This window comes from Oncorhynchus tshawytscha, linkage group LG10 (genome assembly GCF_018296145.1).
Source record: "Oncorhynchus tshawytscha isolate Ot180627B linkage group LG10, Otsh_v2.0, whole genome shotgun sequence".
Taxonomy (NCBI): domain Eukaryota; kingdom Metazoa; phylum Chordata; class Actinopteri; order Salmoniformes; family Salmonidae; genus Oncorhynchus; species Oncorhynchus tshawytscha.
The window spans coordinates 26,622,247-26,636,350 of record NC_056438.1 but is presented as its reverse complement, the minus strand read 5'-3'; the positions used below and the strand labels follow the sequence as shown (position 1 = coordinate 26,636,350).

Sequence of the window (14,104 nt, the reverse complement as noted above, 5' to 3'; positions counted from 1 at the left end):
GTACGCACACATCACTGTGGTTAAAATCATCTGCCAGATGTCATATACTTTACCATTGGTAATGAACTAAAGCCCACATGCTCAATTTCTCCAATACATATATCTTTTTTTTTAATGGTTTGCAACATTTCAATCCCTGAAAGGATCTTCACCTTAAAAGTAGGGTTTTGGGAGGAATGTATGGGGCTGGAATATACCTATTATGAAATTTAGGCCATGGCACTCACCCCGAGTACGTCCTGTTGAAATTAAGCATTGAAAATGTTGTTTTGAGCCCAAACTCACATGGTCTTATTGTTCATCCTCCAGTGGGGCTCCAGTGTTTTTCTGTGCTACAAGAAATCAGTGTCCGCGTCCAACTCCATCAATTACAAAGCCGGTGAGTCTTCTTTGTCGTCTCTCGTCTACCATCTTTTCACATCGGTCTGCCTGTTTTGTTCACATTGACGGATAGTTATTATTTCCTGGCCTTTGTTCAATGCCGTTTACCATATATTTCCCGCTTGCTTCGCGCCTGAGTCGACTTCAAAGTAATTGTATGTTGATCTCTTATGATTGATCTGAATTGACAGGAGCTTTCCGTGTGCTGTAGATAAGACTAAAGGCACTGGTGTATGCCAGCGCCGTTATCTGTCACTCAAATACCTGTAAACGGATGATTCCTGGAATAGATGGCTGGGAAATGGCATGACTCATTAGGGGGTTTTGTCGCTCTTCTGAATCTTAAGATGTGGGCTGCGTCTCAAATGGCACTCTATTCCCAACAGGCCCTGGTCAAAAGTAGTGCACTATATATGGAATTAGGGTGCCATTTGGGACACAGTCCTAGTTTCAAATCAGTGCATCTATCTGGAGTTTAGAAAAGGGCAGAGCCTCACATATTAGACTGGCTCACGGCAACTCAGAACTCTTAATGCTCCGAGTGTTTCTCATCAGCATTCCAAGCCTTATTTCGGGTCCCCATTTATTTCAAGGTGGAAAGCGTTGTCATTGTGCACCATTGCAATTGCCCTCTTTTTCGCGTTTTGGTTTTCCACTTTAATGACCTCCAAACAGGTTCTTATGGTAAATGGAATAGCATGTGTTCTTACTATACACTAGGAAAGGTAATGTTTCTGAGGACAGCTAGCCCATAATCAGACATTTTGTAAGGCCCTAGTCAGCTGGTTTCCCTCCATGTACCAGTATCCACATTCTTGTAAATACAGCAGAGCTGTTCCCTGTCTTGCACTTGCTACTTTCAGAGCTGGGTGTTGGCTTAGACGGGCCCCTGTTCAGATACTGCGCACATACGCCTTATCTCCACTAGGCCTTCCTGTGAGATGACGCTTTTTATTCTCCAGACTGCTTCCTACCCCGCCTCCTCTTTCGGTCTCTTTATTTTGACAGCGTTCTCTGGAATTCACAAAAGGCCATGGGTGACACAGGCCTTGATCAGCAAAGTGTTATCCTTTGAAAATAATGTGTTCTGTATCTCAGCACACTGGCTGATGTCAATGAAAATATGACGAAGGGAAATGGGGTTTGATTTTATTCCAACAGCCAAGTGAGCCAATGTTTGTCCTTCCTTCCTTCCCTTCTCCAGTCTTCACTTTATAGATGTTATTATTGTGTATATGTAGTCTAGTGCTTTCAGTGTACCCCAAGGAAATTAATGTTACATGTATGGATGCCTTTTTGGGTGTTGGACCATTCTTTGTACACACAGGAAACTGTTGAGCGTAAAAATAAAAAAACGCAGCGTTGCAGTTCTCGACACACACCAGTGGCGCCTGCCACCTACCGTACCTCGTTCAAAGCCACTTACATTTTTGGTCTTGCCCATTCACCCTCTGAATGGCACGCACAGACAATCCATGTCTCAAGGCTTAACAATCCTTCTTTTACCCGTCTCTTCCCTTTCATCTACACTGATTGAAGTGGATTGAACAAGTGACATCAATAAGGGATCGTAGCTTTCACCTGGTCAGTCTATGTCATGGAAAGAGCAGGTGTCCTTAATGTTTTGTACACTCAGTGTATGTCTTTATGTGTCACTTGCCATATGAAAAAAGATGGCTTGATTGCTCTCTCTCCTCCAGGCCTCATCTTCCGCTACCCAGAGGATGACTATGAGTCCTTCCCCCTGTCTGAGTCTGTGCCCCTGTTCTGCCTCCCCATGGGGGCTAAGATCGAGTGCTGGGCCCCCAACACACGCTACCCTCTGCCTGTCTTCTCCACCTTTGTGTTAACCAACTCCTCTGGGGAAAAGGTAGGTGTAACAGCAATGGCATTATATCAGTTAACGTGATTTACAATGAATTGTGAATAGATAGTTATGGATGGCTGGAACTGAACAGCCCTGTGATACTGTCGATTTGATTGACAGCTGTAATAGTCAACATTCAAATCTCACTTCCTTGAGTTGCATGTGACATTGGGTGACTGTGGGAATGGGTAGAATAATTTGTTTCCTCATCAGGCTGTGTGTTTCACTGCACCTCAATGTCAGCTGCCGCTTGAGCAAACTACAATCTGATCACAAGTTTTGTCCCAAACCACGTCACATCTCTCTGAGCTAGAGTAATGAAATTGGACTTTGTGTAAACGGTGAATGCCAGTTGAGATGGCGGGTGGCGTTCAACATAAACGGATTTAGCAATTTAGTGTAAAGTGTGCTCAAACGCTACTCCACCATATCATTAAAATGCGTGAAACGCGTTTGTTAACGTCCCTTATGTTAACGCAGGAATCGATCTGTTATAATTTGCTCTGTCCCAGATGTACGGCGCAGCCATCCAGTTCTACGAGGTCTACCCCATAGATCTCCTCAGTGAGAAGCAGAAGGTGCAGCTGGGCCTGCTCACCACCGTGGAGAAGAAGATGATCCCCAACCGGACGGTCAACACCAACAAGTGCATCTGCCTGCTCTCCCGCTGGCCCTTCTTCGAGTCTTTCCGCAAGTTCCTCATGTTCCTCTACAAGCTGTCCGTCTCGGGTCCCCACCCGCTGCCCATCGAAAAGTAAGGATTGCGTCATTTGTCAAGTTGGAGGCTTGCTTTAGGTTGTGGTTTGTACTTTTGGGACTATTTCATTGGTTCCATTGTACCAGGACAACTAAATCAGGCGCAGCTCAAGATGTATGTGTTTTATACATGTATTTGAGTTTTTATAAATTAATTTGATAGTTTGGAGAGGGGTAGGTGGGTGTTGGTAGAGACTAATGTGGCTGTGTTTGCTGCTTTGTTTCTTTGACAGGCACATCTCGCACTTTATGCACAACGTGTCCTTCCCTTCACCTCAGAGGCCCAGAATCTTGGTCCAAGTGAGATGCCATAGTTTTTTTTTTGTGTTGGAGAGGGAAGTTTGTTGGTGTTTTTGCATCTGTGTCTGTACCTTTATGTGAATGAATGTGTTTGATGTGTGGAGAAAAAAAAAACTTGTCATGGCAGGGTGACATTTTTTTGGTTTTCTCTTTCAGCTCTCTGCACACGACACCTTGATGCTCGCACAACCTGTGTGTACTCCTCTTCCTCTCAGGTACGACTGATTTTAAAGCTGGCTGAATGGATCAATGCGAGTGTGTGTTCTCCTGGACATTATCGGCTGTCTCAAAGGCTCAATCTGATTTTGTACTTGCACACATTTAGAACACACACACAATAAAAAATCAGAACCGTCACCGTATCCCCGTAGCTTAGTTTCAGACGGTACGTCCTCTCCACAAGTTTAGAGCTGTGAAAGTCTAGGCTTCAGGAACAGAAAGAGAAACTGGGCCCAGTTATTGTTATCATTGCAGATCATCAACCACATATTTTCCAGAGGAAATACCGGGGTTAGAAAAAATCAATCATCCAGCACCCTCCAAAGGTTCTAGTTTGGTAATGCAAAACGCATTCATTCATGTCAGTTTTCCGAGGTCAAATAGTTGCGCTTTGAAACAGCCAATAGAAAACAGGCATTGGGACTGCCAGAAACAGCACTGCCTGTCTGTCACATTGTGGACCGGTCCTTCATTATTAAGTGCATAAGCCCAGCCTGTACATATTAAATAAACTGTTATGCTGCCATTGCATTCTGCCAACAAACCTCAAAATGTTCTGAAAATACCAGATGTTCCATCATTATCATCAGGCTCTTTCCTCTCCAGGTTTATAATTTCAGAGTGGAATAGGTTGTTGTTGGTCAGCTAGAGAGATCATGACTTTGGGGACTGGAAGACTTGCTGGCTGGTGCCTTTGGACCAGATTTACAAGTGTTTGCGGCTTTGGAAAGTTTCAACTTGTTATTCTCTGAAAAGAAAAGTACATTCCCCTGAAAATGTAACCTGATCTTCTCTCAATCCAATTCACCTTCACCCCCTTCCTTACTTATTTAACCACACACTTTCTCAGTGCACCTGTACCAATTACAAACCTCCCTTCAAAGACGGCAGCCCTTCATCCAATCCAACCTTGTATGACCCACCCATTGTATCCCTGAGTCTGGTTTGAATGGTTTCCCCAATCCTTCTGTGCTCCTCTGTTCCCAACTTGCCTCTCATCCCCTCCTGTCTCTCCTCCTCTCCTCTCCTCAGTGGGGCAGACTACAGTACGTTGCTGATGAACCTGGGCTCTGAGAACTGTGCCACGCTGCTGCACTTTGTCCTGCTGGAGAGTAAGATCCTGCTTCACTCCCTGAGACCCGCTGTACTCACCGGGGTAGCAGAGGCCGTAGTAGCGGTGAGTGATACAGGATATGGTCATTCAGCTTTTAGAATGTTGTAAAAAGGACTATTCAAATAAAATGCTATTGATTAGTTAGTTAGTTGGTTGGAGTTTTTATCCAGTTAGCTTTTATATACAGCTTGTGGCCCATGTAGGACTGATTTTAGGTTAAAAGTTAGATCAAAATGTTAAATAAAAGTTCTCTCCATCTGTGTTCTTCTCTCCAGATGATCTTCCCATTCCAGTGGCAGTGCCCGTACATCCCCCTCTGCCCGCTCTCCCTGGCGGGGGTCCTCAATGCCCCCTTTCCCTTCATCGTGGGCGTGGACTCCCGCTACTTTGACCTTTATGACCCCCCGCCGGACGTGGTCTGTGTGGACCTGGACACCAACACTATTTACCTGTAAGATCCATACACTTTAAAGGAGCATTTCCCCCATTTTGACATGTGGATCTGTTTACACACTTTATCCTGTTGTCAATACCGCCAAACAGTTTTTCGGTACATATATCGCACGTTAAATATTTTGTTATTTACACGAGAATGAGCATATTCCAAAAACACTATTCTGAACCAACTGTGTAGGTCTGATGAAAAGCGACACAGTAACTGGAAAAACCTCCCAAAGAAACCCTGCAAGAGCCTGTTTAACTCCCTGGCCAACCTGCACCACCAGCTGGGCATCGGTAGGTACACATAGTCACAGTCACTGCAACGGGTTTCTCATAGCAATTGCTTCATGGCCAGTGCATTCAGGATAAAAGTACACTAATTGTACGTATGATATAGAAGTGAATTCTTTATGAATATATGTCTTTAGATATAAATTATGAAAGAATTCTAGCTGTCCAGCCGATAATGAGTAAATGGTGCATTCAGCCTGCTATGCTCATGTAATATAATCATAATATATTTGCTTTAGCAGATCCTATTTCCAGTCATGCGTGCATACATTTCACGTACGGGTGTTGCCAGGAATCAAACCCACTAGCTTGGTGTTGCAACTGAGCGACAGAGAAACAACTTTTTTGTTATGTTACATTTGAATAAAACGAGAAAGGTAAATATCCGGTCTGGTGGCTGTTTTCAGTGCGTCGGACAGCCCAGGAGGGCTTGGCGGTGGAGATGACCCCCATCGAGGCGGACTTCACCTGGCACAAGAAGATGACCTCCCTGGAGATGGAGATCCAAGAGGCCCTGCTGCGCTTCATGGCCAACATCCTGAAGGGCTACCGCTCTTACCTCAAACCCATCACACAGGCCCCCTCCGAGAAGGCCACCTCCGCAGACTCACTATACGACCTACAGGGTTAGTGCAGGCTGTGTGTTACCGCTCTTACCTCAAACCCATCACCCAGGCCCCCTCCGAGAAGGCCACCGCTGCAGACTCACTATGTGACCTGCATGATAACAATGGAGAATGGATGGATCATTTTTAGTCCTTAGTCCTTCATTTATTTGCCCAGAACATTAATCGCAGCACCCAGAACAAAATCTTATGCAGGCGCTGTTTTGTAGTTCTCAAGAGACTACACAAAACAGACAAAAGAATAGACAAATGGGTTGCCGATGTAAAATTTAAAAAAAGAATACTTTGTATACTAACACATCAGAAAAAGAAGGGACCCGCACACTGCTCTTGATAGCGTCACTGCTCTTTAATAAGCTTTACATATCGGCCTTCGTCAGAGCTTTTTAAATTAGCACCCTTATGTAGACCTAGCCCCGCCCACATCCATTCCACCCATCGGAAGGGGTTGGAGTCGAGGGAAAACAAATAAGTGCTACCAAATATAACAATATGCATTTCATAACTATTCAAATAAAGTGTGTACATAAAACGTATTAAACACGTCTGTAAAACCACAATGAAGACATCGACCTACCAAGCAAGTTTTCATTAATCATTGGGTACGGCGCAAGAAAAACGTCAGAGTAATCTGAAATAGGGGCATAATTCATGTTCACATTTACAACATAACATACATAGGTATTTCATCATTAAGTCCTTTAGGAAATAATGTCTGGAGGGTGAAAATCCCAAAACATTCTCTTTTACTCAGTGTTATTAATATCACCTCCCCTGTCTGATATCTTAACTTTCTCTTTGCCACAAAATGTGTGGATGAAGCTCTTAATTTGGCATTGGGGAAAACATGAGGTGAACTGCTACATCAAAGACCCACTAGAGATAAAGAACACTGTAATGTTCTCCACCACGTATACTTTGAACTCGCGCAAAGTGGGAGATGGTGTCAAGAAACAATGGCATGTTTTATCATCGGACCCAGCTTTGCCGGCTGAATTTAAGAATCCACCACTTATTGTATATAGTAGGGGTCACAATTTACACCATAAATTGGTCCATGCCAACTGCTATAAATGCAGAGGTTGCGCACATTGCAACAACTTGATAAAGTATGAATATTTCTGCCACATACAGGAAAACGGTTCCAAATAAATGACATTATTACGTGTTCCACCAACCATGTTATTTCCATTATTAAATGTCCATGTGGGCTGTGCATGTAGAAAAAACCTTTTGTTCTCTCAAACAGAATCAGTGAACATAAGAGTTCAATCAGGAGACACGACAGGGATTACCCAGTCGCCGTACATTTTAATGACCTAAAACATGACATTTCTACCTTTTTTTTTAGATTTTGTGGCATAGAGAACGTTAAGATATCAGACAGGTGAGGTGATATAAATAACACTGGATTTTCACCCTCCAGACATTATTTCCTAAAGGACTTAATGATGAAATACCTATGTATGTTATGTTGTAAATGTGAACATGAATTATGCCCCTATTTCAGATGACTCTGACATTTGTCTTGCGCCGTACCCAATGATTAATGAAAACTTGCTTGGTAGGTCGATGTCTTCATTGTGGTTTTACAGACGTGTTTAATACGTTTTATGTACACACTTTATTTGAATAGTTATGAAATGCATATTGTTATATTTGGTAGCACTTATTTGTTTTCCCTCGACTCCAACCCCTTCCGATGGGTGGAATGGATGTGGGCGGGGCTAGGTCTACATAAGGGTGCTAATTTAAAAAGCTCTGACGAAGGCCGTGAGGCCGATACGTAAAGCTTATTAAAGATCAGTGATGCTATCGAGCAGTGTGCGGGTCCCTTCTTTTTTCTCATCTTATTCAACGGTTACCATGCACCTGCAAAAAAGATGGCTCAGATGTGCGAGTGCCTTTTTGAAAAGAAAAGTCCATTTTTTTTTTGTTGCAATCACACACGTCAACTCCAGGGTCTGTGTTAAACAGAAAGCCTATTTGACTCCTCCAAGTGTTCATAGCAGGCAAATCTCCGATTTCACAGGTCTACTTAGTGATTGCTCAGTGTCGGAAATCAATCATCCATGGCATTAGCTGTAAAGACTTCCACTGACGTAGGCTTTTTGGAAAGGCATCGATCACATCCTCATTTAGGTCCATGAAGGCCAATGGAAGCTGCAGAACCAGCGGGGAAAGAGCTGCACATTTATAATGGCTAGCTTTATTGGCTACACACCTGGGTTGAATACCTTCACTCTCACTTATATAATACATTCTGAAGAAAATGTAGTGATATACGGTGCATTCGGAAAGTATTCAGACCCCTTTACTTTTTCCACATTTGTTACGTTACAGCCTTATTCTAAAATGAATTGAATTGTCTTTTCCCCTCATCAATCCACACACAATACCCCACAATGACTGTAGCAAAACAGGTTTTTAGACATTTTTGCAAATGTATTAAAAATGTAAATATCACATTTACATTAGTATTCAGACCCTTTACTCAGTACTTTGTTGAAGAACCATTGGCAGCGATTGCAGCCTCGAGTCTTCTTGGGTATGACGCTACAAGCTTGGCACAGTTGTATTTGGGGATTTTACCACACACTTTTCTATGCAGGTCCACTCAAGCTCTGTCTGGTTGGATGGGGAGGGTCGCTGCACCGCTACTTTCAGATCTCTCCAGAGATGTTTGATTGGGTTCAAGTCCAGGTTCTGGCTGTGCCACTCAGGGATATTCAGAGACAGAGACACTCCTGCGTTGTCTTGGCTGTGTGCTTAGGGTCGTTGTCCTGTTGGAAGGTGAACCTTCACTCCAATCTGAGGTCCTGAGCAGGTTTCAATCAAAGATCTCTCTATAATTTGCTCTGTTCATCTTTCCCTCGATCCTGACTAGTCTCCCAGTCCCTGCCACTGAAAAACATACCCACAGCATGATGCTGCCACCACCATGCTTCACCATAGGGATGGTGCCAGGTATCCTCCAGACGTGACGCTTGGCATTCAGGCCAAATAATTCAATCTTGGTTTCATCAGACCAGAGAATCTATTTCTCATGGTCTGAGCAATCCCCCGATTGCTCAGTTTGGCCAGGCGGCCAGCTCGAGAAAAAGTCTTGGTGGTTCCAAACTTCTTCCATTTAAGAATGATAGAGGCCACTGTGTTCTTGGGGACCTTGAATGGTGCAGAAATGTTTCCTGAGTGTTTCCTATGAAATAGGCCCATTGACCTGGCTCTCTGTCCTCTCTCAGGGTTTCTGAGGAGCAGGGAGCGCACCCACCAGAAGTTCTACTCCCAGCTGACCAAGACTCAGATCTTCATCCGCTTCATTGAGGAGTGCACGTTCGTCAGCGACAAGGATACGGGCCTGGCCTTCTTCGACGACTGCATTGAGAAGGTGAGCATTGACAAGTACCAGGCATCAGGGATCCGCGTTGGAGCCAATTCCATTCGGACTCCCATCAAGCCAGGAAGTGAATTGAATTGAAAATGTACCCCCAAACCCTGCTAGACAAGAATATATCTTCCCTCCATCATCCTAGTGCCTCAGACAGACGTACATTTTCAAACCTAATTTCTGTGGCATTTTTCAGCTTCCACCGTTCCCCATGAAAGACCTTTTTGTTACGTGTTGTTTTATGGTCGGAACATTCCTCCAATGGAGTCTGGCGGAGGAAGGCTCATTTCCTCTGATTGAATCTGTTCCTTTCACTTTTTCCCCCTGCAGCTATTTCCCTCCGATAAAGGCAACGACAAAGGCACTAAGGTAATCCCTCACAGCGTAATCATGTTTTAACACATCTCCTTTTCCAACTGGGGTCTGTCAACTTTTTATGCATCGATTAGAAGAATGGTTTTTGATCTGATTGTGGTGATTTTATTTGTCTGTGTGTGTACGACCATGTGCGTGGACTCTTGACAACATGTCTCCCTCTCCACAGGTGGAGGGTGAGGCCTCAGAGGACACCAAGCTTATGGAACTAGACGAATCACAGAAGAGCGAGCACACTGTCTTCGTCATGCCCCCAGAACCCCCCGCCACCGAGGAAGGGTCCGGCCCCCCTGCCCACTACAGGTGAGCTTATACCCCCTCTAATTCCTGCTGCACCACTAACACATTGGCATTACTATAACACCAGTGAGCCCGGTAGTGTTTTATAGTGTGAGCGTAGTATGTGTAAATCTGTGGTGAAAGGTTGACCCAAGACCTGGCCAGGAGGATCGGAAGCGGGTCTGCATTGGCTTCACTCTCATACCTGTGGCATCTCCCTTTTCTCTGCTCTCTGTGTGTGTCTCTCTATCTCTGTCCCTCTGTCTGTCTCTCGGTCTCTCTCTCTCGCCCCTTCTCACTCTCTTTTAGTTATAAGAGTTTTCCACGGTTGTGTATGGACCTGTTTGACCGCCCCAGGGAGGTGATACCAGCGCTGAGGAGTAGTACACCTGGGGCCAGCCTGTCCAGCAGCCCTGCACTACTGGCCAAGAGGACCAAGCAGGTACACGATCACACAGTCAGACAGATAAGCAGGTGCAACTGTTTGCTTTATTGGAGCTTTGTAGGGAAGGGGGGAAAACAACAAAAGAAACTGACTAACAAATTCCGGTACTTTCCTGATCGTTCTGGTTCTACCCACTGTAAGCTTGATGTACTGACCACCTAACCACTTCCCCAGTCAGGGAATAACCTAACCTACGGAGTCATTTTCTCAGGCTGTGATGGTTCCAATAACAATAAATGACTCACCACAGTCACCAGCAGAAACTTATTTACAGTAGGTCAGAGGGGTTCAAAGACAGTCTGCACGCGTCAGCCTCCAACACTAGCTTTTATTTGGACAGGGATGGAAGAGCAGGAAGAGTGAGGCGTGTGTGTGTTAGAGGCCTGGCCGACTAATTAGGGCCGATTTTCAAGTTTTATATCAATTAGGTAATCGTCGTTTTTGGATGCCGATTACATTGCAATCCACGAGGAGACTGCATGGCAGGCTTGACCACCTGTTAAGCGAGTGCAGCAAGGAGCCAAGGTAAGTTGCTAGCATTAAACTTAACATATAAAATACAATCAATCTTAACATAATCACTATTTAACTACACACGGTTGATGATATTACTAGTTTAATTAGCTTGTCCTGCGTTGCAAATAATCAATGCGGTGCCTGTTAATTTATCATTGAATCACAGCCTACTTCGCTGTGATGATTTAACAAGCGCGTTTGCGAAAAAAGCACAGTCGTTGCACCAATGTACCTAACCATAAACATCAATGCCTTTCTTTAAATCAATACACAAGTATATATTTTTTAAACCTGTATATTTATTTAAAAGGAATTCATGTCAGCAGGCAATATTTTTTTATATTTTTTATTATTATTTTTCAAATATTTTTATTAAACACACACAAGAAGGGTGTATAGGTATACATGACAGGAATACAATTCTTATCTAAACATAAAAGAGCATACAGGAACAACAAGACTCAGAGTTCTGGGTGCAGAACAAATAATACAAAACACGACATACAAAACAAGGACACGTAGAAAGAAAGAGGGAAGATGTCCCCCCTACTCCCCCCCATCCCCTATTCCCCCCCGCCCCTCCCACCTGCTCGGGTGGTAGGGCCAGCACACGCTGCCCAAAAGAAGATTAAAATATTACAATTGAGAGTGTGTTAATAAGTACAAATTCACAGCGCCGACTCGTCCAAGTAGGAGAGGAAAGGCTGCCAGATTTGATCAAATGTTGATAATTTATTGTTCCGAATATATCTAATTATTTCTAAGTGTACAGTGTTTGCCAATTCACTGAGCCATAATTTGGTAGAGGGCGCTTCCCTCCTTTTCCAAAACAACAAGATTTGTTTTTTTGCCGAGATGAGACCATACGAGATTAGTTGTTTTTGGGGGTTGGTTAATCCGTTTAGGGACTCAGATACTCCCAGGATTATCAGAAGCGGGTCTGGATCTATTGAAGTCTCCAACTTCAGAGAGGATCCTAAAAATTCCACACCAATAACCATGCAAGCTAGAGCATAGGGCAAAGCAGTGGAGTAGTGTACCCTGCGTAGCCTGACATTTATCACATGTAGGGGATGTGTCAGGAAATATCCTATGCAGTTTAGTTTTGGAATAGTGTAATCTGTGTAATACCTTGAATTGTATGAGACGATGTCTGGAATTAATGGAGCATGTGTGGATATACTCCAAGCTCTCTTCCCAGTCTGCCACTGAGATGTCAGTCCCTAGTTCTTCCTCCCATTTTGCCTTGATGGCATCAGTAGAAGGTGTGCTAACAGATTGAAAAGCATCATATAGACGCGATATCAGTTTATCTGAGGTGGGGCATATCTTTATGCATCCGTCAAACATGGAAGGTTTAGCATTCCCAAATGTTGGGAGGTGTTTTCTAACGTAGTCTCTAATTTGTAGGTATCTGAAAAAATTACTTCTGGGAAGATTATAAGTTTCCCTCAGCAGCTCAAAGGACGCAAAGGTCCCTTCTATGTATAAATCCCCTATGGTACTTATCCCCAACTCTCCCCATCGCTCAAGGAGGGATTCCTGGCGACAGGGAGCATGAATGACATTGGTCTGAGCTCAAAGTTGACTTTAATTTGCTTCCAGATTCGGACTGTGCTATGTATTATAGGATTGTTACAATAAAGTGACATCTCCAGATTGACAGGCGACAAAATCACAGCGCCAATAGAGAAGGGGTGACACTCCTCACGCTCCATACTAAGCCAGCTGGATGCCGGGAGTACGTCATCCAACAGAAACGTAACAATGCGGAGGTTAGCGGCCCAGTAATAAAATATAACATTTGGGAGAGACAATCCTCCTTCCATCTTGGATTTACAGAGGTGTTTTTTACCTATCCTGTGTGTTTTATAATCCCAGATGAATGGATTGATAATTGAGTCCAGTTGTTTATGAAAGGATTTAGGTATGAATACTGGGATGTTCTGATATAGGTAGAGCAGTTGTGGGAGGAAGACCATTTTAATGGCATTAATTCTTCCGAGCAGAGAAATTGGGAGAGTTCTCCAAAATAGTATGTTTGCTTTGAGTTTTTGTATCAGAGAGGGGAAATTCTCTTTAAATAGTAAGGAGTATTGTTTGGTAACTACAATTCCTAGGTAGGTAAACTTTTCTGAAGATAACTTAAATGGGAGATGTTCTAGCCAGGAGGTATTTTGCGACCGTATGGGCATTAATTCACTCTTGTTCCAATTTATTCTGTATCCCGAGAAGGTACCAAACAAATTGATCACATCAAGAATAGCTGGGATACTAGCCTGGGGTTCTGTTACATAGAGGAGGATGTCATCTGCGTATAGGGAGATCTTATTTAGAGTATCTTTAGTATTATAGCCGTGTATTGCTGCATGAGATCTAATCGTCTGAGCGAGCGGTTCGATAATTAGGGCGAAGAGCATAGGCGACAGCGCACAACCCTGCCTTGTCCCCCTGTTGAGGTTAAATCGGGGCGACAATGATTGGTTAGTGAGTATTCTGGCACAGGGGTTCCTATATAAAAGCTGGATCCAATTTATGAACCTATCTCCAATATTAAATTTCTGTAGGACCTTGAATAGATAGGGCCACTCAACTTGGTCAAAGGCCTTTTCGGCGTCAAGAGATATGACGGCAAGGTCCACGTTGGGTAACCTCTGAGAATACATAATATTGAAGAGGCGCCTGAGATTGAAGAATGAGTTTCTGTTAGGGATAAAGCCGGTCTGATCCGAATGGACCAATTTGCCAATTAAAGTGCTAAGCCTGTTAGCCAGAGTTTTTGCTAAAATCTTTTGGTCTGTATTAAGGAGAGATATTGGTCTGTATATCCCTACCTCTTCTGGATCTTTACCCTTCTTATGTATAACTGTAATGAACGCTTCGTCCAAAGTAGAAGGGAGAGCTCCATCCTCATTGGCCTGAATCAACATTTTGTGCAGATAGGGGGAGAGCATGTTGCTGAATGTTTTATAGAATTCACCAGGGTATCCATCTGGGCCCGGGGTCTTGCCACTCTTTAGAGATTTAATTGTTTCTCGGATTTCATCAAGAGATATTTCCTTATTCAGGAAGTTAGAATCTTCCTGGTTCAGGGCAGGAAGATTAC

General features: G+C 43.7%; 1 protein-coding gene across 4 annotated transcripts in view; it reads left to right on the top strand.

The window, feature by feature from the left end:
• The window catches only part of LOC112260013 (DENN domain-containing protein 4C), an 87,240-nt gene that overhangs the window by 51,273 nt on the left and 21,863 nt on the right, over window positions 1-14,104 (top strand). For all 4 annotated transcript variants that reach the window (XM_024434792.2, XM_024434791.2, XM_024434790.2 and 1 more), the window contains exons 4-16: window positions 310-379; window positions 2,082-2,251; window positions 2,761-3,002; window positions 3,238-3,304; window positions 3,461-3,519; window positions 4,556-4,700; window positions 4,913-5,088; window positions 5,272-5,372; window positions 5,777-5,995; window positions 9,238-9,383; window positions 9,714-9,752; window positions 9,928-10,061; window positions 10,347-10,479. In XM_024434792.2, the coding sequence (XP_024290560.1) occupies window positions 310-379; window positions 2,082-2,251; window positions 2,761-3,002; window positions 3,238-3,304; window positions 3,461-3,519; window positions 4,556-4,700; window positions 4,913-5,088; window positions 5,272-5,372; window positions 5,777-5,995; window positions 9,238-9,383; window positions 9,714-9,752; window positions 9,928-10,061; window positions 10,347-10,479 (1,701 nt within the window). The remainder of the gene's footprint in view (window positions 1-309; window positions 380-2,081; window positions 2,252-2,760; window positions 3,003-3,237; window positions 3,305-3,460; window positions 3,520-4,555; window positions 4,701-4,912; window positions 5,089-5,271; window positions 5,373-5,776; window positions 5,996-9,237; window positions 9,384-9,713; window positions 9,753-9,927; window positions 10,062-10,346; window positions 10,480-14,104) is intronic.